The sequence below is a fragment of the Pipra filicauda genome, unplaced genomic scaffold (assembly GCF_003945595.2).
Source record: "Pipra filicauda isolate LSUMZ 115617 unplaced genomic scaffold, ASM394559v2 scaffold600_size242580_pilon, whole genome shotgun sequence".
Lineage (NCBI taxonomy): Eukaryota > Metazoa > Chordata > Aves > Passeriformes > Pipridae > Pipra > Pipra filicauda.
In genome coordinates this window covers 186,019-208,059 of record NW_024104755.1, presented here as the reverse complement: position 1 = coordinate 208,059, position 22,041 = coordinate 186,019, and the positions used below count along the sequence as shown (strand labels likewise).

Sequence of the window (22,041 nt, the reverse complement as noted above, 5' to 3'; positions counted from 1 at the left end):
AACAAACAGAGGGGGTAGGGGGGAGAAGCCAATTTGCTTTTCTGGGAGTTCTGGGCCTGTCCCTGCGATATCCAGGCCAAGGGGAATGGCTTCAAACCCTTTCAAGTGGCACTAAAGGCTCAGAGCAGGACGCACGGTCGGGGTGCTCGTAGGGCAGCCAGTGGTGCCGGCTGCCCCGGAACTCCAGGTGGGAATTGCGCTGCTGGCACTGCTGTGCCCTGAAGTCCTCAAAGTGCTTCGGACACTCCTCGGTGCTGCACAGCTGGAACTCAAAATTGACCCCGGCGCAGTCATCACCTCCGTTGATGGGCCTGTGCGGAGAAAACATTCCAGAGACTCTCATTAGGGAGAAATTCTTCCTTGTGAGGAGAGTAAGGCTCTGTTTAGGTGAAATTTAACTTATGGAATCCTCATCTTTCAGAAAATCAGATTTATTTTCAGGTAATTTAAGCCTGGCTCCTGAGATAACTATTCAGGTTAAAACTGTAGCCTTTCCCATAGTTCCTTCGAGAGTAAAACTCTATATCCATTTATCCAGGCCCCACAGTTCCAGTGGGATTCTGAGCACCCTGGGGGGCTTGGTACTCTTTCTGACAATTTCCAGGGTGACCAATACATATTATTTACAACATCTCCCTCTGCATGATGTGTTCACCCACTTCTATTACATTCCAAGGCTTGCTTCCCATTTAATTCTTTACAGAGCCCAAAACATGTGACATAGAAATATGTCACACGAAAAAAAATAAATAAAACTCCATGTACTCTTAATACAGCTCTGGTGTATAGCTAATAATAATTAATGCAATATAGCTCTACTGTATTAAAAAAAGTATATAATTATATCCAGTGGAAGGTGTCCCTGTCTACGGCAGGTTTGGAATTGGATGGGCTTTAAGGTCCCTTCCAACCCAAACCATTTCATGATTCTATGATTCTGTGAAATTCTTTGATTCCACGAAAATGGTCCAATTTCCAGGGTCCTGAACAGAATCTCCACCCGAACCCTAATTACCATTTCAAATGGCCCCTCCCTGGACCCCCAGGAGGGTGCAACCCCCAGACCTACATTGGGTTGTTGCACTGGCGCGTGCGGAAGCGAACCCCAGTTCCACAGGTCCGGGAGCAGGAGCCAAACTTGGTCCAGGGTCCCCAGTGTCCATCCTGCTTCAGCTGGTTGGTGTTCTTCCACATGCAGTGACCTTTGTAGCACCACTGAGGGAATTGGGGCAGGAAACAGGTGAGAACAGACACAAAGCCCAAATCAAACACATCAATCACAGTACAGGAACATTTTGCTGCTGCCTGGGGCACGCTCAGATGGTAAAAGTGACTCTCCAATATCCCAAAAGACAGGGAATTTGCTAAAAAAACAGGTATTTGAGTATAATTTTATAACTAAAAATGGACTGGCAGCAGGACACCCACTAATGGGGATATTAAAGAGAAAAATCAAGTGCTACTCCTCAGCCTACACAAACATTTGCCACATGGGGTCTGGACCACAAGCTCTGAGCAGCCACCCCACAGGAATGGCATCATCTGCATCCTTGGATTCCTAAAGATACTTGATAGACACTTTGCAGGAAAGAACCCAAAAAATATAACAAAAAGGTCACAGAATGGGTTACACCTCCATTGGGGTTTCTATGCCCAAAACGTGCGACAGCAGACCTTGTACAGCTCATGGAATATCCTAGTGGGAAAGCACAGCCTCCTCTCTTCCCATCCTCTCGCTCAACCCAAGAGAGGCTGAGCAATTCCCTCTCTCTGTGCCCTTTACCTCAGATGAACAACACTGTTGTTTTTTTTCCCCAAGACAAACACAGTGCAAAGCCCAGACTCACTTTTCCAGGGGCACATTCCGTGCCGTCGAGGGGAGGTCCTTTCTTGGTCTTGCAGAAATAGGGGTTGTCGGGGTGGCTGCACCACAGCTGCTTGCATGGATCAAAGGTTCGGAACTGAAACCCACAAGAGGCGGAAGATGAAATGCAGAACCTGAGGTTACTTAAGAGTTTTTGGGATAAGGATCCAACCCACTCCGTCAGTCCATCTCACACACACCAGTGAGTCCCGTATCTTCAGGGCAGTGCTTATTCCCTGCATCCCCCAGCCCTGAGCCAGTGACAAGAAAGGAGACAGCCAGAAGTGGGAGGAAACTGAGGGGTTTTTTCCTTTTCTTCCTCGGGATCACTCCCACCAGTCTGTGTCATGTGGACTGTGCTGCCACCTACTTGCCCATTATCCCACAGGACTGGGTTTCCCCCATAAATATCCCTCTGCTCTTCAGAGTTCTGTTTAAATACTCCATTAACCGCCCTCCAATGATTATTATTCAGTTATGACACACTGCAGCTCCCCAGTCAGGCCAGACCCCCAGGACGTACCGCTGTGCACATCCTGTAGCCCACACCGAAGTCGAAGCGGCACTGCTCGTCCATGGAATAGTTGATGCCTGGCAGCTCAGGAAGCTTGGGCCAGTCGTGCTCGAAAGGGTCGTCGAGCAGACAGTCGTAAGAGCTGTGGGAAGAGACACAGAAAAAAACCAGCATGAGCAAATGTATACTCCTAATTCCTGCCCCGTCCTGGGAAGTGTCCACGGCCACGTTGGACAGGGCTTGCAGCAACCTGGTCTAGTGGAAGGTGTCCCTGCCCATGGCAGGGGGTTGGAAACACATGAGCTTTAAGGTCCCTTCCAACCCAAACCATTCTGGGATTCTATGACAGAGGCCTATTCCAAATCCCACTGGAGTCAGAGGGGTCTTTCCACTGCCTTTCCATCCCCAGCAGATGGGCCGTGGGACAGCCCCCAACAAGCACACAGCCTTCATAGGTTAGAGCCTTTCTAACACAGATTTGAAGGGGAAAAGGGCCTGAAAAAACAGGGATCAGAGCCCGGGTGCAGCGGGGAGGCCTTACTGGATGTATCTCCTGAGCTCCTGGCCGCTGCAGCGGGACCAGTGGTAGCGGTGGAAGGCGGCCTGCACCAAGGGGGCCATGACACTGCCCATCGCCGTCTCGTCCCCACATCTGTTCCCTTGCCCGTCGTGCTCCATGCCCAGCCTGGAACAAAGAATACCTCTCAGAGCCACTGCGACACAACTGTAAGGAAACAGCTCTCCAAGAGGTGCCAAGTCTGACTCGCCAGCCCAGGGAGCTGGGGAGGAGACAGCAGTGAAGGACGCACAGCCAGCTCCTGTCTCTGCTGGGCCTCCCAGGTGCCTTCCTGACCTTTCCCTCACCCCAGACAAAACAAGTTCCCCCTCTCTCTCCCCTTCCTTTCTTCCACCACTTGTCTCTTCATTGCCTCAACCACTGCTGCATTCCCAGGGGACAGAAATAAAACCAGGACAGCTTCCATAGAGCCATTAAACCCAACGCCCCTGGAGCAAGCAGGAGGTGCAGCAGCACGTTTTGGTGTGATCTGATTGCAAAAGTTACACTTACACGTGCCCAGTCTCATGAGCAACAACAAAGGCTGACGAAAACCCGTCCTCGTGGTTGAGGGTGCAGCTCCGGACCGGGTGGCACATGCCCGTCACAGGAGCGTATCCTATGGAGAGACACCAGGCCTGAGTCTTGTGCCCAGGACGTGGATTTTAAATGAGACCCCCCAATAAACTTCTTTTTCCTCAGGAAAAGCTAAAATTGCTCTGAGTCCAGGGCAGCCTGACCAGTGCCTGCCCTGATACAACCCACACCTGGGGAATCCTGCCCATTAGCATTAGTTCCCTGAGTCCCAAAGATGGATGCAGGTGTCAAAGTGGCTGGGATGTCTATAAACAGAAATCTGCAGTGAAGGATGCAATAATATAAAGGGAAGTGGAACACCAAGTACATCGAATGTTCCCAGTGATCCCTGCAAACACAGGAGCTTGGAGAGAGTAAAGAGGTGGTGATTTACAACTCTCAAGTAAAAAAATTAAACCTACAGTTGGACATAAAGGGCAAGGACTCGTGGCAAGGTCTCCTTGCTTTTGAAAAAGTCTGTGGAACAAAGAGCAGGAAGTGCTAACAATGCAATTCCCAATTTTTCCTCTTTTCTGGCAGACGCCAGCCAAGAAACACCGAGCCCAGAGAGCTCTGCTCCAGGTCAGCTGCATTACCTTGCATACCAGCGGGCCCAAAATCTTGCCTGGTTAAGAAGATGGCATGGTCGTGGTGCTCGGCGTGGCCGGGGTCCGCCTTCTGCTGCTGATAGGCCCAGCGGCACACGTTCTCCAGGCTGCGCGAGGGGTTCCCCCTTTCGATCAGGCTGATGGACTGAAGGAGCAACACCTTAGAGCCAGCAGCTCCACCCACAGGCAGGGAATCCACACAGAGGGTGGATTTTCTGCCCAGGAGCTGAAGGTGGAGAGCCGGCTCACTGACCTTTGCGTACCCCAACATGATCATTCGGACCAGCACGACGTTGATGTGAACGCCCAGGGACTCGTCGTGGTAAATCTCATTCACCTGAGGGGAAAAGAGGGAAAATTAAAAAGAAAACAACCCACTGATGACACCAAAGGAACTTCCAAGGCCACAGAGTAGTTATTTCAAGTGCTTGTTCCACTACAGTCCTCTCAGAGGAGGATTCAAGTCTCGGATCACTTCCACACACTGAGGAATGTAGACTCACTTCCCATCACCACATACCCCTCATATGGAACTTTGGGAAGCACATGTCAAGGTTCCCTTCTAAGTTTCACGGATCAGGGCCCAAAGAAAAGGGTACCGGGGAAAAGACTTGAAGTTCAAACGCTGCAAATCACAGAATCCCAGACTGCTCTGGGTTGGAAGAGACCTTAAAGCTCATCCTGTTCCACCTCCCTGCCACGGGCAGGGACACCTTCCACTAGACCAGGTTGCTCCAAGCCCCATCCAACCCAGCCTGGAACGCTTCCAGTGCTTCTTGTTTTGAAGTGTAGTTTTTTAGAAAGCAATTAATGCTGCTGCCCTACTTTTTCAAGATCAATTAGAATTCTGTGGTCACTTCTGTACTAGAAAGAGGCCTTGTGGAAGGGAAGTTAGAAAAACAGAATTATGCAGATAAACCAAAAATTGTCCTTCTTTGAGGCCCTTCCCTGTGTCTGGGAAGGTGAGAAATATCCTGGCACCAGAGTGTGAAACATCTGCAGGTCCTCAATGAAGCTCCTCATCCCCCTAAAAACAAAATAAATATTATGCTGTGGGCAACTGGTGAGAAACAAACACCCCTGTTCAGAGGCTGGTGGGTTTGAGCAGGAGTTAGAAGGGTTTCTATTTTTCAGTCTGGCTAAACAGAACTTCCCTCTCCCCCTCAGGGAAAAAGGTCACTGGGAGGTTTCCAGACTGTGGACACGAGGATTTGAGCCCACGGTTTAAACATGCAATCCCTGGGGCTGAGAGCAGTGGCAGCAGGACAGTGGGACAGGGAATGAGCACAGAGCTCAGGCTGCCTGTCCTGTGAAGCAATTATCCCAAAGGTCAGTTATTCCTCTCCTATTTCCTTCCCTTCATGCAGAAGCATCACTCCCACAAAGGGCTGGGCCAGGAAAAACGTTCACAACTTCCCCTGTGCCAAGAGACAGCAGGGAGTTTCCCAGAGACAGGAGTGACTTCCCTGGAGACAAAAAGGACCCTGGAATTGACCTAAGGTTTCAAGTCTTCAAGATTTCCCCATAACCCCCTTTTATCCCATCCTCTGGATGGCTTTGGGCAGCTGGGTGTCAGCTCACCCTGGCTCTGGCCCCACAGCTGCTCCCAGCAGATGGAGCCTCAGGCATGTAAAAAACATGGAAGTGGTTTGGGACATGGATCAGCCCTGCTGCTCACAGAGTTATAAAGGTTTTAAAACTAAGAAGACAGTATTCTGCAATAATGTGTAATGGAGCTTTATTGTTGATGTACCACGGGGTACGTGGGGAAAAAGAAATTATTTCCTGAGTTATTCTGGAAAACACATTAGTTGGGTTAAATTCATATAGGGATAATTTTTTCCTCTCAAATTCTAAATTCTCAAATTTAGATTATTTGCAAGCCTAAGCGATTATTTAAAAAAAATTCCAGGAATGAAAAGGTGAGTGTAAAACATACAAGAATATTCCCATGTCCATCAAATCATTATCAATGAGAAGCCTATTCCTCGTCTCTGTCCTTAGGAGGCTGTTTTTCTTTCCTGAAAAACCTTACGATCCCACAGTTTCTAAGACAGATCTTCTACTTGTACTACTGGGAGGTTTGCTCTGTCAAGAGAGCCACGGGGGGTTTAGAACACTTTTTTTCTCTACATGTTTATTTTTTGGCCAGGTTTTCTCTAGAACTGCGTTGCAGGAGGAGCTCGGAATTACTAGAAATGGATCAAGTTTACATTTTTTCCTTACTGTTTTTCAACTATTTCCAAATTCTTGGAATTACCCTCGAACGTGTCATGCCCTAGAAAACTACTGTGAAAAAGATGAAAGAGAGGAACATCCTGAAAAGAGAAATCCATATTCAGTAGCAGCCCAAATGATCCCATTGCTATTATTCCCAAGCCAGGTGCTCCTACAAAAGCTCCCAAGAGCAGCTCCCATTCCCAAACAAGCTGCAGCAGATACTCACGATGTTCATGAGGGTGAGGAGGTAGTTTTGGACGTGTTCTTTGCCGTGGAATCTGACGACGGAGTCGTCCACCCCCAGCAGCACCTCGATGTTGTGGTCGTCGTCTCCCGCGTGCCGGCGGCGCCGCAGGGTCTCGTTCAGCTGCTGCTCCACGTGGCCGTGCAGGGAACTCAGTACCCCCAGGAGGGACCCTGCAATGACAGTCAGGCATCAGTCGAGTCCGAGTTCCTGTCCCATCCCTGCAAGTGTTCAAGGCCAGGTTGGACGGGGCTTGGAGCAGCCTGTGCCCCTGTGGCTGTTCCTGTGTCCCAGATGGGAGCATCCCCATGTCCCCACTCTTCCCATAAATGCACAGGGATCTCCCTGTTCTACTAAATCATCCGAGCAACCAGCATCCAGCAGATGGAGAGGAACAGTCCTGCCTTCCACTCGTGGTGTAACGGGGCACTTCCCCCAGCAACGGCACAACTTGCAGCCCTTCTCCTCCACGCTGGAATTCATGAATGCCAAGGCTGCAAGTCCACAAAGTGTCCCTTCCCCTGTTTTCAGTGCTCTCAAGAATGCCCACCCTGGGACAGCACACCAGTGGGAAAATCACAGACTAGCTCCACTTCCAAAAGTTGCTGCAGCTGGTGAAGCTGCCAAGCACAGCATCCAAGTGAAACCCAGCTGAGAAGTGAAGCAGTGGGCCCTTTCCCTAACTGCCGTGCCCTGTCCAAAAAATACCGGCTAACACAAGGGGTTGATCCGTTCTCTTGTCTGTTTTCCATAACCCAGCACTTCAGTGCCTTCAGGGTCAAACAATGAGGATCGATCCCAGGTTACATGTACTGCCAGTAGCTCTGTTTCAAAGGCTGCAGCGTGCATCCATGGCCAAGCACTTAACAGAACACAAGAGATCTAAGTCCATCGAGTCCAACCACTCCTACAGCACTGTCAAGGCCACCACTAACCCATGCCCCCAAATGCCACATCCCCGTGGCTTTTAAATCCCCCCAGGGATGGTGACACCACCACTGCCCTGGGCAGCTGTGCCAGGGCTGGACACCCCTTTCTCCGAAGGCATTTTCCCTCATGTCCAATCTAAACCTCCCCTGGCACAACTTGTGGCTGTTTCCTCTTGTCCAAACATTTGTTACTTGGGAGAAAGACAACACATGAGGCAACAGTGAAGAAACACACAGAACCAGTCTGGCTGTTTGGGGATTTGGGCTAGACAGACTAATCCGTGCTAATCTCATTCTGGAATTAGCTGGCTCGTTATGTCTTCCTTTTTTATTTTGCTGGTCACCTGCATCACTTACATCCCGATGGTATCAGCAGGAACAGGTCAGCCTGTGCTCTCGTGCCAGGGGAAATGGTTATTCTGGGTTACAGCACATCTTTCCTGGAGTGTAACTGTGGAAGAATGGAACTACAGCTCTTTCTGTGCTATTAAAGAAAGCCATGATCTGCCCAATTCTAATTCCATCGACGCTGTCATCAGCCAAACCTCTCTGTACCTGAAGAGAACCCTCAGCATTGCTCACATGGGAGACTCTCACCATCTTATATTGTAAAACACATGGGCTGAATTCTATGCTACAAATGACAGTGATAGCAGCACTATTCCTTATATATATATATATATATATACACACACACACGCCGCCCCTTAAATCTATCTCTGTATATATGGTCCTCCTATGTGCTTACTTGCTCAATTGCCTAATTTAGCCTTTTCCTGAATATAGAGATAGGAAAAGTGTCTAGGGAAGATCCACACCTTCACTAACTCAGAATTAAACTAATGAGAAATCAGTTTGGAACCAACTGAGATCAATTTTAAGTCCCTTGCCAAAGAGTGTGTTAATGTATAAAGAGTCCCTAAGGACAGATGTGTTCTGCAGCTACTAAAAAATTCCATTCTGCAGTTCTCAAAGTAAGGAAACTAGGCCAGTCCATCCTGTCACTGCCTCCTGAGGCTTATTTTCAAGTGTGCCTTTTGAAAAACCAGGGAAGAAAAGAAGAATCATTTAGTTCAAATGCAAATTCCAAGCAGTTCCAACAGAATTCTCACTGATCTCCAGAAGAATTGTGTACATGCAACATTTGTGTAGTGCTGCTGGTACTGCCTCATTATGAGCCAGCAGCAGCAGAAACCACCCAGGTCGTCAGGGCTAAGATACGATGACAGCATGTCCTCATTAGCTTCTGGGATGGGCTGCAACTCATGGGCTTTGATTTATAAGGTCCTTAAGAAACAAAATTCTGGCAAGTTACGCATTCTCCCTTATCTTTTCTTACAAATTGCCTGAAATTGCCTTTTACTCCAGAAGCATCAAATGAGTTTCTAATGCTACCACCACAGTTTTGTGGCACGAGAAGAATGTGTCCTGTGCCGAGGACCCTGCCCCGAGCCCCTTCCCATGTGGAGCACCAACATTGGGACCTGCAGTCTCAACGCTGGATTCAGGGCCTTAATACTGTCAGTGTCTCTGGAGGAGAGTTTGTTTGCTTAACTGTTGCCAAAACTTCTGCTTGTTTGTTTTTGGGGGCTGAGGAAAGAGTTTGTCTCTGCAGTGACCCCAGCCGTGCCAGTTGGCCATAAAAATACACGGTTTTACTCCGTGTTTCACTGTATGTTCAAGGCTGTATCCGTGAAGCACTTCCAGAAGCCCCTGCAGGGCATCTCTCTGGGATATTTCACAATAAATAAATATTATCTCTGAAATTTTGATAACACAAAGCAAGCCAGCTCTGCTGCTGCAGAAACACGGTGCAGCGACACAGAGGAGAACATCGGATTTAACATTCCCCTCAAGGCACATGGAACAATTACCTGAGCATTAGCAAAAACCAAACCAAAAAAACCCAACCCAGAACAAATCTCTTGTCACAGAACCACAGAATCCTTGAGGTTAAAGAAGGCCCTTCAGATCATGAAGTCCAACCATTCATCCATTATTGCCAAGTCCCCATCAGCTGGATGCTGTCCACCACGTGGGCATGGAAGTGCTGCTGCACCTGTGAGGGTCTCAGGATGTGGCAGACAGGGTCTGGTGGTGGTGTCACCCCTCGTAAAGGTGTCTTGGTGTCAGAGGAGGACAGACACTAAAGCATTTCCTAATAGAAATAAAAATGCCAGCAACCCGGTTCAGACACCAGCAACTTCACCACACTGAGGAATGAAGAAAAGAGAGAAAAAAGTTCTTGTGACTTCATAAAAAGCCCGGGTATCTCTCACCTTCCTGAGAATCATTAAGCTCGGAGAATTACCTCTGCTTATGTTCTCTTCCACCCTCGGGAGAGACAGTGACTGGCAGATTTACAAACAAACAGGGATTAGAGGAAGGTCTGAATCTTGGGGCTCTGCAGGATTAGCTGTGAAATGCACAGCCTCCATGGGCCACAAACACAGACCCCATCTCACTTTGTTCTTAGACTTAAAAGAGAAAACAAAACATTTTGAAGTGCTGACTGCTTCCATGAAATATGTGCTTCTCTGGTACCTGAGCAATTCCAGCTGCAGAATGATTCTGGGAAGGATGGAAGATTTCCTGCACTGTGTTCCTTGCTCTGACATCACGGGAAGGCTCTTCCCTTCCACGCGCCGTCAGCGAAACCAGCTCTGAGCACTCACTTACACGAGGGCTCGATGCCAGGGCACACTCAGGGAGCCACGTAGAAAGGCATCATCCTCTATGTATTTGAGTAGAGCCAACTCGGGATAAATTTTTCCAATGGAAATGGCTGGAATTTTACCCCATAATTTTCTTGTCATCGCTTCCCTACCTGGCATGAGGCTTTCTAGGACTGCAGGTTATCCATACCTGGCAGCAAACACACACAGAACATAGCCAGAACTTAAGGAAACTATAATTAAATATGCCTGAATTTAGGTCAGCTATTAACTGTTCTTTTTCCATCCCATGACTAGAAACTGGGAATACAAATAGAAAGGAGGAAGTTCAGCCTGTTCCAGAGTTCTCAGTGCTGCAGAACACGCTTGACACACTACCTGGACAGTTTGCAACAGCTCTGCACTTACCTGATTCCTGGTGAAAGTGCTTTTAGACCTGTGGAAATGTAGTAGTGATGGTGCTGGTGGAAATGTCGCTGTGAGGTTCTAACATGCAAGCAAAAGATGAGGAATAAGGCTCAGGATCAAACCGAGCCTGTTTGGAATAAGTGCTATTGCTCTCTAATGATGAAAAGCTGAGGGAAGACACTGAACAACCAAAGAGGAGAAGCCCCTGAGTGACAGCCCAGAGCCTGCTCCCTGCACAGCCCACGGACACGGCACCACCTCGCCTGGACACCACTAATACCAGATCACAGCTCCGCGCTGGCTTAACACGGCCTCGGGACTTGCCCGGCCTTGCCCTGGCTCATCTGCTCTGCACCTTATTTTTAGCTGGGTTTTAGCCCTAACAGCCAACTTAGCCAAGAGACAGTTACCCTACAACTATAAACCACATCTCCTACCATTTCTGCTTTCCTAGTAGCAAAAAATCCTCCCCTCTCACATTTCTTTATTTCTCTCTCTCTATATATAGCAAGAATTCCATCATAATTTTGTTTTGGAGGTACAGATGACTTGGTGGTTAGTTTTGGTTTCTAGAGTTTTTTTAGAACAGGTTAAAAATATATTCTTACATGCCATTATTCAAAATACTTAATTATGGAATTTCCCTTTTCCCCACAGAAAGGGGAACCCCCTGGTTACATGGATCGTGGGTAAGGCTGGAATCTTGCTTTGACTCTGAATTCTGAAGGACTTTGCATCTCCTAAAATGTAATAAAAACAGTCTCTTGACAATTCCAAGTCTTTACTACAAGCTGTCCCTCTTTCTCCAGTAGAGCAACTTACACATATAGTTCAGAGACTTTATCTACTTTAATCCCAGGAGAAAATCCTGTTGGATAAAGGCCATAATTTATTGGGATATATGAAGAAGACTCAAGCATTTGGGCCTGGCTTTTTAGGAGACCTGAGGGACACCTTCTGCTGGTGGTTACATACAAAAAGAGGACACACAGAAGTCTGTGGGTCACAGATTAGACACACATAAACCAAGCAAACCCATTCCTTTGTCACTTCATGCCACACCAAGTTCTGCAATTCAATATCAGTGGAGCCTTTTAAACACCACTGCAAAAAAAAGGTGAAAAATAACACGGAAAAAGTCCCATTTTGCAAAATCATCAGCTGTATCAAAGTCCAGAAGTAAGAAAAAAAGCATCTGTAGAGGCTCTGGAATTCAGTTTGCAGAGGAGAAAGAGTAAGTCAGCAACCATGTGCAGCCTGGCCCACTGCTGAGGTGCACACCTGAGTATCTGGGCTGCTGGAACCAAATCCAGTTTGGGTATGGGAGGGCTTATTTCCTACAACTTGGAGTGGCCAGCCCTGTACATCCAAAGTTTCCAGCTCCTAAGAGCATTGAGTCCATGCCTTTATAAGTCAGACGATCTCCCAGGAACATCAGAGAGCTCTGCATTAACAACCTGAAAAGCACTCATGCCTTCATGTATCATTACATCAACCCAAAAATCACTTTTACTTCACAAAGGCACACACTTAAAGCATCCTCAGATTCCTAAGTGGAATAATGCATTATAAAAGGACAGAGCAATCCAAAAAGGGGGTACCCCTAAAGCCCACCACATTCTGAAAGCACAGGCTGCATTCATAATTTATTTGCTAATTTAGAACTTACTGGAAGAAGAAATGCTGGATAGCCTGAGCTCTCAGCATTTTTGGACAGCTTCCCTGAGATTCCAACAGGCTTCAGAGGAGTTCCAGGGTCTAAACTCTTCAAACAGGTGTTTTCAGCAGCTGACCACTACTAGGAGCTTTCAGTGCTTGAGGAAGTTGCTTTGGCAGAGATGCTGCCCCTCAGTGCTCATTAACTAAGTAGTTATAGCAAGGCCTTAAAATTATTTCAATCCCAGTCTGGATTCCTTAGTCCTTGGCATCTGAGCCAGCTTCTGCCAGCTGGCTGAAAGCATGGAGAGAGCCATGGAAGGGTTGGGGTTTGAAGGGAGCTTAAAGACCATCTAGTTCCACCCCCCTGCCATGGGCAGGGACACCTTCCACTTAACCAGGTTGCTCCAAGCCCTGTCCAACCTGGCCTTGGACACTTCCAGGGATGGGGCAGCCACAGCTTCTCCGGGCAAGCCAGTAAAGGAATTTTCAGTGGCAAAGAATGGGGCAAATTGGGGCAGTTTCCACAGTGAGTGCACTAACAACTCCTTGGGTTGCTCATTTCTCTGGGATAAAGGGAGGCCTGTGTTTACATACAGCTGCTTATTTTTAAAAGCTGTATAAGGACTGTGTTCCTACAGACCTGGGACCTGTTACTGCCACGGGAATGGTGTGAGAGGACACGGCCTGGCCAGTGCAGGCCCAGCCACAGCCCTGCTTGTCACAGAGCAGCCCAGTGCTCTGTGTCAACAGCAATTACCCTCCAGTCATCACCTTATCTGCCTTAAGCCTCTGCAAGTCGGCAAAGCCAGCTACACTGTCCAGACACAACAGCGGGACCTCGGGACAGAGCCCCGCTTCCTTCCACGGGGATTACTCCGAGCGGGGAGCTGTGCCTTGCTCACACAGCAGTACAGACACAGCCCTGCCCAGCTCCTGGGGATGAACTATGGAGCCTGGCAGTTGCTGAGGAAGGACTTGTACAAGCCACCAATGTGCAGGTTAATAGTTCACCTAAATGTCCGAAAATCTGTGCTCTGGAGCAGCCCCACAAATGACACAAAATCCCCGTGGTGGAGGCTTGCCAGTCTGATCCACTCAGGGAGAAAACTCTCCCACCGTGATCCATGCAAGGGGAAATCTCTCACAACAGCTCAGGGAACAGTCTTTGCTCTTTTCCAGGACAGATTTGCATTCTCCTGCCTATGGAGAAGCTGAAGAGCTTCAGCTGAAGGGCTCTGCATGACCCACCTGGCCTGAGCCAGAAGTGCTGTCCAGCTGGAGAGCAAAACCAGGAGCAGCCAGGGCAGCTCAGCTTTTCCATTAATGACCCACACTGAAAACGCATTGTAAAAATCCAAGGGAAGAACGTCAGTGGTGACAAGGTGGGGCATGGCAACCTGCTACTGCAAAACTGCTGAAGGACACTTTGGTGGCAACAGTGGAAGACCAAAAGAAGGTGCTTTGAATGCTTTTCCTGTAAAAGCAGAGAGACATGAACACGCTTCTCGTGGACTTGCTCCGAGTTCTCGAGAGTCTCCGAGAGACAGGGCAGACCACTACCATCACAACATAAGCACCAGTTAACACTGGCACCTGCGTCCTGCCCGCTGCCCTGGCAGTCCTCCCCTGACCTGTCTTCATGATGGAGCTCCAGAATCTGGATAATCAATCTAGAGGACACTGGCTGGAGTGGACATTCGACCTGTTACAAAACAGAGAATCATTAAGGCTGGAAAACACCATCAAGTCCAACCACTGAACACATGAACTCTGAAAGGCCAAATGAGAAGTGGAGAAGGGAAGAGATGAAACTCTGTCCAAGTGCCAAAGCCAGAAGTTTTGAACATAAAGAAATCAAAGAAGATTTCTGAATTTAGTGGGACTGAAGCAATTTCTTTCCAGGTCTCACACGTTCAAAGAAGAGGTAAAACAGAAAGAATACCTGGGCCTGGCTCCATTCTAAACTCGGTGAACATCTTCACAGGTATAAAAGGCAAAATCACACCCTCGGTGTGATTCCCTTGCACGGCCACCAGAGCAGGTGGAAGCCAAGGATGGGAACACCACAGGCAGACACAGCTGTCCGATGGTTTATGCTGAGATCAGCATTTAAAGGAGACAGGAGATTGGAATTCACAGTATTCACTCACATAAAAGGAATAACTGAGTGTGTAAAACTGGAAAAAAAAATGTGGGAAAATATTTCTGCAGTCCATATTACCGAGACAAAGAGAACTTCAAATGAGTCACAGAGCGCGGGTGTGCGACAACGGCTCACTTCCTTCCCAGGTCTCACTGCCCTGGGACTCCTTAATGGAGCTGAAAGCATAATTGTCCTTAATTGCTCAGTTGGCACTAAGTGGATTCCAACCTTCTGACAGGACAAAGCCCAACAGCTGGTTTTTGGAGCCCGGCCTTCCGATGAGCCCGTGCACCTGCAGCGACACCGGCCACGTCCATGGAGGGCTCCTCCACCACTGCCAGGCAGCAGCAGAGCCCTGTCTGCATGCCTGGGAGGTCCCCTCCCACCCCAACCAGCCCAGGATTCCACGGTCCTATGAGGTACGTGCACGACATTTAGACAGATATGGTACATTACAATATTTAGGTATTAAGGTATATGAAACTGAAGTTTTGCAGAACTTCCTTTGCCCATCAACCCCATCACAAGCTGAAAAGCTTAATTTTTTAACTCATAGGTAAGAATTGGCCGGAATGCTGAAGATGGAGTGGGGGATTATAAATCTATTCCACATAGCTGTGCTGGGTTGACAAATTCTGGTTCTTTGTTGCAAAATAATATTCAATGCCACACAGGCAGATTTTGTGAAATCACAGAAAGCCGGTCAAAGCCTCTGCTCTCTCCTAGTCACACATCTTCTGGAAGAGAGGATTTTAAAGCTGGAAGGGCTGACAGGGCGGGAGCAATCCTGAACTGAAAGCCAGCTCTCAAACCTCCCAATTCCTTATGGAGCAGAGCTCTCCTGCCCACACCTCTGGCTATAATTACATAGAGTACACCCTGAGTGTGATACCCTTAGAAAAACCACACAGCCCAACATTACAGACATACTGATTTTCAGGGAAAAACAGAGCAAACAGGCAGCTTAGGAGGGTTAATTTTGACTGTCACACCACAGAACTGGTTTGCAAACATTAGAGTCTCACCTGTGCTTTCCTGTCGCTGTTCAGGGAGGGGAAGAGTTTCCTGCAAGGCCCAAACACAGGCCCCCAGAAAATGGCACAGAATTATTTCATTATGGATCCATCCCCCTCAGTATTTCCCTTTTTTTTCATATAGACTCTTACACAACGAGGCACTTTTTTTTCCTTTCCACCTCCCCAAATTCCTACGAGCGCGCCAGCCTTGCCTGCACCTCGCACAGATGTGTTATGAATATAACTCACACTGTTTCCACACAGGATATTTTGATCATTCCCCTCTCCTTTTCCCCATCTCGATCCCATCCAAAATAGCACAGAGTCATAACCATAAATTCTCCTGTTCTGACCTGAAAAAGCTGTGACTAAGGAGAGGGAGTTTTGTCGGCAAGGTTCATCCCTGCTGCCTGCCATGGGAGGTGAGGTCTGCTGGAGGCGTCTTCCACAGGGAATTAGTACTTCTTTCTGCCCAGAACCGACCTTCTCCCCTCCTGACACTCAAGGCCATTCAGATAAAACCATAAATGTCCACCTCTTATGTTAAAATTAATTTGAATACATCTGAACATTATTGCTAGAACCTCACCACAACGCGTGAATATCCAAAATGCCATTTAATTGTGGAATGACACTTCACAAAGCACTTCGTGCCCCTTCAGTAGCACACTCTCTCTATGAAGCTGCTCCTCGAATCCAAGGAATTTCTCTGTGAGAGGAGAGCTGCCAACTTTCCCTCTTTGGCAAGCAGGGTCCCATTCTTGCGCCTCTCTCCATTTCCTGCACAGTGTTGCTTTAACGAGCCCTTCGGTCTGGTGGAAAGCTAACAGAGATGGTGAAAAAAACCCCATAATAATAAAAAAAGAGATGAACCTGAGAGGGGAGAAGATTTAGGAAGAATTTTCCATAGCATATACAATGGGTCTGACTAGAAATACGACAAAAAGAGATAGTCCTCCTCCTCAAAAGGAGGGAAAACAACCTGAGGGTTTAGTTTTAGACACATAAAGGGGCCTCTCAAGCTAATCAATAAATTTAATGACTTAGACTTACAAAGAAGAACTGCTTAGTCAAATATTGTTTGTGTTGCAGGAGTGCAGGAATACTGTAGAAACAGCAGTGAGACAGCCCAAGGCACCAAAATAAATGAAGAGTATGGTTTGTGGAACTGTCATCCAAAAATGCAGCCTTCAGCTTGGATCCAATCCCTAACTAACACAAAGGCAAGCTTATCCCAACCCTGGATCCCAGTTTGATAGTGTGGTTGCAGTAGCTGGATCCCCAAAGTGATGTGAGAGTGACAATCAAAGGTGGGAGGAAAGCTGTCCCAAATTAGGAAACAACAGAACCAACCAATACAAGAGAAGAGCTGAAGTGGCAGGACAGCAAATAATCCCAATTTTAAAAAGTGCATCCAAGCATTAGTCACGGATAATAAGCCCCTCTTTCTTGCCACATGGAATTTCAGCCGTTTTTCAAAATTCCACTGGCATAAATATAAAGGAAAGGCTCCAACTATAAACTGTCACTGAATGCTGTTGAACTTGGGTTCCTGCTTTTTTTTCCATGAATGCACTGTAAGTCAGCATTCCAAGAGCAACAAACGTCCCAAACCCGAGATATTTCCCAACAGTCCGTGGACCACGAGAGTGTCCAAGATAAGGGCACAAATATGCACGAGGCCATTCTCCTCAGACCCCACATCCACAGGGGAAGGGGTCCCCAAAACCCCGGGCGGATCTGCACCAAGGGGGTCTTGGGCTGGGACAACAAACAGCTTCAATAACCCACCCAGAGCACAGAGATCACTGCATTGTTGTACTGAAAATCCTGAAAAACAAGGAACATCCAAGTCCTTAGTGACATGGAGCACCTGCTTGGGATGTGGGAGCTTTAATTTGGATTGAAGCTCTGCCACTGTGGAGCAGCCTTTTCCAAACCTTGGGCATCAGCTTACCCACTGTATTCAGGGTAATAGCCTCCAGTGTCTTTGAATATCCCACTCAAGCTGTAGATACTATCATCATCCCCAATAAACCTTCACAGAAGGTGCTAAAAGCAGCTTATTATGTCCCAGGTACCTGAAGGTTTTACAGATGCTCTTGTCCAAGTCTGCTCTTCCAAGGGAAATCACCCGAGGGAACTCACTTGTCCAGCAGCACAGATGAAAACTGCCTTTCCCTGCTTTGGAAAGTCAGCTGCTGCCTCAGTCTCCCCGGCCTCAGAGCCAGAGCCCTGTCTTTTACCTGTGCAAGTGCCTCACTACTCTCCCTGTAAACCTGCACATGGAATGCAAACCATGGAGTTCTCTGGAGATATTGGCAGCTGGGACACCTGCACACGGTGTCATCACCCGTGAGCCTCAGGAAAGGGATGCTAAGTTCAACACAGAGACTTCTCTCTCATTAAAGAAACGTAAAGCCTAATTTCTTAAAGGCTTTAAAAAGGGAGCCAGGGCAGCTGGAGGCAGAGGATGCTGGGTTTCCACGGAGCGTTACATCTGAGGAACAGCTGTGAGTCAACCTGCGTGGCAAAGGTTCAAGGATACAAGTGCTCAGCTTTAAATCCCACAGACACAGGCAAGGAATGACCTGCAGGAGAGACACTGCTGGCTTGTCTCCATCACTTCCTCCCACAAATGCCACAAGTTTCTTCTTTACACAGGAACAAACATCCTGAATCAGTGGTATTAAAGGGCCTGATCAAGAAACAGGCATTTGGGGTTTAATGCCTATCAAATTTCCTTCACTATCAGCAATTCTAAGTGAGCCAGGAGATGGAGAGAGAACACATCTGCTCACTGCAGTGCTGGTGAGACGCTCCTAATAACGATGCAGATGTTTCCAAATGGAAGTGGATGGGATGCCCAGATGGCTTTCATTGTCCTATTTTTCCAAGCAGCCCAGCAAACTCCAGATGTAAAAAAATAAATATGAATGATGAGTCTGTCTCGCCAGCAAAAATAAAGAGCATGTTTGACAAAAGAGCAAACAAAGCAGATCTGAGGAGGTCAGAACTTCATCAGCCTTCCTCCTACTAAGCCAGTGTCTAATGAGCCCCCAAACCATGGCACAGTGCTGCATGAGCCCTCAAAGACCAGATCCTTTTAATTGATTTATCTCCCCCGTGTTCCCTCTTAAAGAGAACTGTTAACTAAAGGAAGACTGCTTTTTACTTCTAGTAGTAAATGTTCTCGGCACCAGAAACTTGGAAGCTTTGAAGTGCTGGAAGTAATGAAAATATATTGTTACTTATTCTTGGCAGGGAAAACTCTGCAAACTGATTAAGAAAAAGGGCTTGAAATAAATCAAGAATCAACCCTGTGAAAGCAAACTGAGAAATACCATTAAAATACCAAAGCACAGGCCCAAATGCATCTGTTTGCAAATTCACTTGTAATCAGGCATAAAAAGAACGTGGAGTTGGCTGTGGAAGAACCTGAGCAGAACCTAGGGATATGGAAGTGCAGTTTCAAGGACTGTTCAGGACTGTTCAGGTTCTATTTAGAACAGTTACCAAAATGAATTATATAGTCTGTGGATACTCTCTGCCTGTTGGTTAAAACTGAGAATGGCAAAACTAAAAAAATTAGGAAATAAATTATCTTGTGAACTGGCTATCTGTTGCTATCACAGACCTGAGGAATCCAGGGCTTTTGCTGAAATTAGTTATATCATCTGTGATGGTATCAGTTATATTTTCCTCATAAGCCACAGAGCATAACGAGTTACCCTTTCACTCTAAGATACTTCTCACGGATTTCCAAAACAGTTTTTGCCACAGATGAAATGAAAGCAAGAGATATACTTGGAACTGCTCTCAGTCTAGATGTACCAGCTGAATTTTCCATGTCCAACGAGATGATTTCTAGGTTAAGTTTGAGATATTTGTCCTATGTTGTGAAGAAACACGGAAGATCAGAACTCATTTTCACCGTGAGTTGGCTCTGAGCTCCCTTTCTGCTCCAAGCAAGTGAAAAAACCCCCACAGAGAATCTTTATCATCAAATCAAAGATACTCAAAGCCAAATGAAAATCTACACCCAGAAATGGAGGAAGCAGAAGGCACTACTTTGTAGCTGGACACAGTTAGGGAGTCCAAAACCTAAGTGAAAATGGGTAAACGATTACATTAACTCTGCCATGGAAGGGAGGAAACACACCCAAAGCCTTGAGGCCCAGAGGCTTCATGAGCTGCTGGAGGGCAGGGACCAGCCACAGTCACTGACTCTCACTTCTCTACACCACTAACAGAGTTATTGCTACCTCTCACCTTAATACCTCTGACAGATTTATTGTCGAGCAGAGAAAAGCACAACTGCTATTTCTCCTGGAAATTGTGACTTTATGTTCCCTGGAACTACTAGTGAAGAGAACTGGAACGGCAGAGCAGAGCTCTCCATTAAGGAAGCACAAATTTCCTAGGATGGCCTTGTATCACCTGTAACTGTTTCCAGAAGAGACTGAAAAAGCTCAGTTTACAGTGTGTTTAAACCTGTTGCACTTGATTTTTTTAGCACCTGAAAGATTTGTTATTATTAGCATTTTGCACAAGATGATCAGTGTATTTCGAAGTTTTCATTTTAATTTACAATAACCAGGTGGTGCTGATTTATTATTTGATGTCTGCAGGATTACAGAACGCAATTATTTGGCAAACAAATTGTTCTTCAAACTCGGTGATCCAAATTTTGTATTATGACTACAACATATATTCATTTCATACAAAAAGAGCCCTCGCTAATGATTTCACACGTTCTCACACCCCATCATTCCCTGTCCTCCACGGAGGATGCGAGTGCCCGAGTGGAAGGGCAAACCTATTCCCTGCAGGCATGTCACTAACTGTTGGGAGGCAGCAGCCTGCTTGTTGTCTGGGTGGAGAGTTAAGACACCGAAGGAGATACCAGAGAGGCACCCAAGCCCTTACTGGCATCCCTCCTACAGGTATGTGCTCAAACTTTTCCAGGGAATGTTTAAAAACAGGCCCTGCAAAGGAAGATGCACCAGTGAAATGCTTCCCTTGGCTACTCCTACGGTCCGAGCCAGCAAAGCTCTTCATCCCTCACTGGGTTCTCTTCCCAAACCACACGGTATTTGCTGGAATCCAACCCAGATTTCCCACAGGTCAGCCTCTCACTGTCACCAGCTTCCCTGAGACTTCAATTCCCTCTTTTCCAACTCAAACTGCAAGCTCAGACTTGTGTGACTTTTAATAACCCCCAGAACTCAAATTATCTCGCCGATCCTGTCCCATGTTATTGGAAGACTCCAAAGAATGATTAGACAAGGCATTCTGGCAACCTCCCCCCCCCCTCCCCGTTTTCTTAGCAAACAACAGCTGGGTCATGCTGTTACTCCGTGGTGTTTTACTATTGCGTTGTGGAAAGATTTATGTGCTTGTGTAACCCAGAAATGGGTCTGAAGAAACTCGGTCCATGGGGAGCAACGTGAACTACGAGGATGATGTTCTCACGTTAGTCATTCCCATCCGCATTCCTGGCAGCTCCAGCTGCCCAGTTCTGGGTCATCCCACGTCAGACAAACCAGATAAGTTTACTTCTCATTGACACCATGTTTTGGAGGATGCAATGAGCAATACATGTGGTACGGCAGGAGCTTCTCCACAGGACCCCACCAAAAGGAGGAGCACAGCATCCAAATCGCTCATTCAAAGCACACCAGATCCATCTTCCTTTTCTGTCATAAATCAGGGGATGCCTCCATGTCATCCAGATATTTTCAAAGATATGACTGAAGTAAATTACCTGTGGTTTGGATCCTTACCTGTTTCTAAAATCTTTCTAAAAATACCCATTAAAAACCACGTATCTCTCAGTGGGGAAAAATGCCAAAACTGTAGTAAATTAGGGGTAGAAAGTCCAGCAAGAGCCACAGGGTACGGAAATTACTATTTGATGTTAGGACACAAACTGCTACATTTTAATTCATTTTCCCATCAGAGACATAGATTAAAAAGCCAACTGCAGAACAGACTGATTAAACAAGGCTCTTCCCTTTCCGTGGAAGAGTCTCTCAGTGCTGTCATTTCGGTCCTAAATTTGTACGAGGCGCATGTAAAACACATAAACAAGGCTCAGCCCCCGCACGCCGTGGGAGGACTCATTTCCTTCAGTTCCGGACCTTTAATTCACATAAACTCACCCTGATAAGGCAGTCTCTTCTGCTTCCCATTCCCATGTTCCCAGACAGGGATGTTCTGGTACATACATCCTGGTACATACCCCATTTTACACCACCCTGGTCCCTTGGCCAAATTCAGAGCACTTTTAACCACCTCAGGTGCATCTTTCTAATCAAACTCAGCAGTAGAAATGAGTCAGTTCTCACCCAAGGGAGGGAACTCAGTCCCACGTGGATCACCCAAAGGGTGACCCTCTCCTTGGCATGTCTTTACCTCTCCAAGAACATCATCTCTAAACCAAACAGGCTTCTTCATGTGGGAACAGCTGCTTTCACAGTATTTAAAAACCTCTGCTGCCCGTTATCACCACTGTTCCTTCAAAGTTTTCTTCTTCCTATGCAATTTAGGGGCACAGGGAGTTTTCACTGGAAAACTGTACGAGCCCTGGAATGGCCTCAAGCTGCATGTACTGACCTGTCTCCAGT

At 47.1% G+C, this 22,041-nt stretch overlaps 1 protein-coding gene across 2 annotated transcripts in view; it reads right to left on the bottom strand.

Annotated features, from left to right (window-relative positions):
- Nucleotides 1-22,041, bottom strand: part of ADAMTS3 (ADAM metallopeptidase with thrombospondin type 1 motif 3) — a 56,545-nt gene that overhangs the window by 10,199 nt on the left and 24,305 nt on the right. For both annotated transcript variants that reach the window (XM_039388027.1, XM_027714612.2), the window contains exons 5-13: nucleotides 6,565-6,755; nucleotides 4,372-4,455; nucleotides 4,107-4,263; nucleotides 3,448-3,553; nucleotides 2,920-3,063; nucleotides 2,388-2,520; nucleotides 1,848-1,961; nucleotides 1,070-1,215; nucleotides 136-311 (exon numbers count right to left, since the gene is read on the bottom strand). In XM_039388027.1, coding sequence (XP_039243961.1) covers nucleotides 136-311; nucleotides 1,070-1,215; nucleotides 1,848-1,961; nucleotides 2,388-2,520; nucleotides 2,920-3,063; nucleotides 3,448-3,553; nucleotides 4,107-4,263; nucleotides 4,372-4,455; nucleotides 6,565-6,755 — 1,251 coding nt within the window. The remainder of the gene's footprint in view (nucleotides 1-135; nucleotides 312-1,069; nucleotides 1,216-1,847; nucleotides 1,962-2,387; nucleotides 2,521-2,919; nucleotides 3,064-3,447; nucleotides 3,554-4,106; nucleotides 4,264-4,371; nucleotides 4,456-6,564; nucleotides 6,756-22,041) is intronic.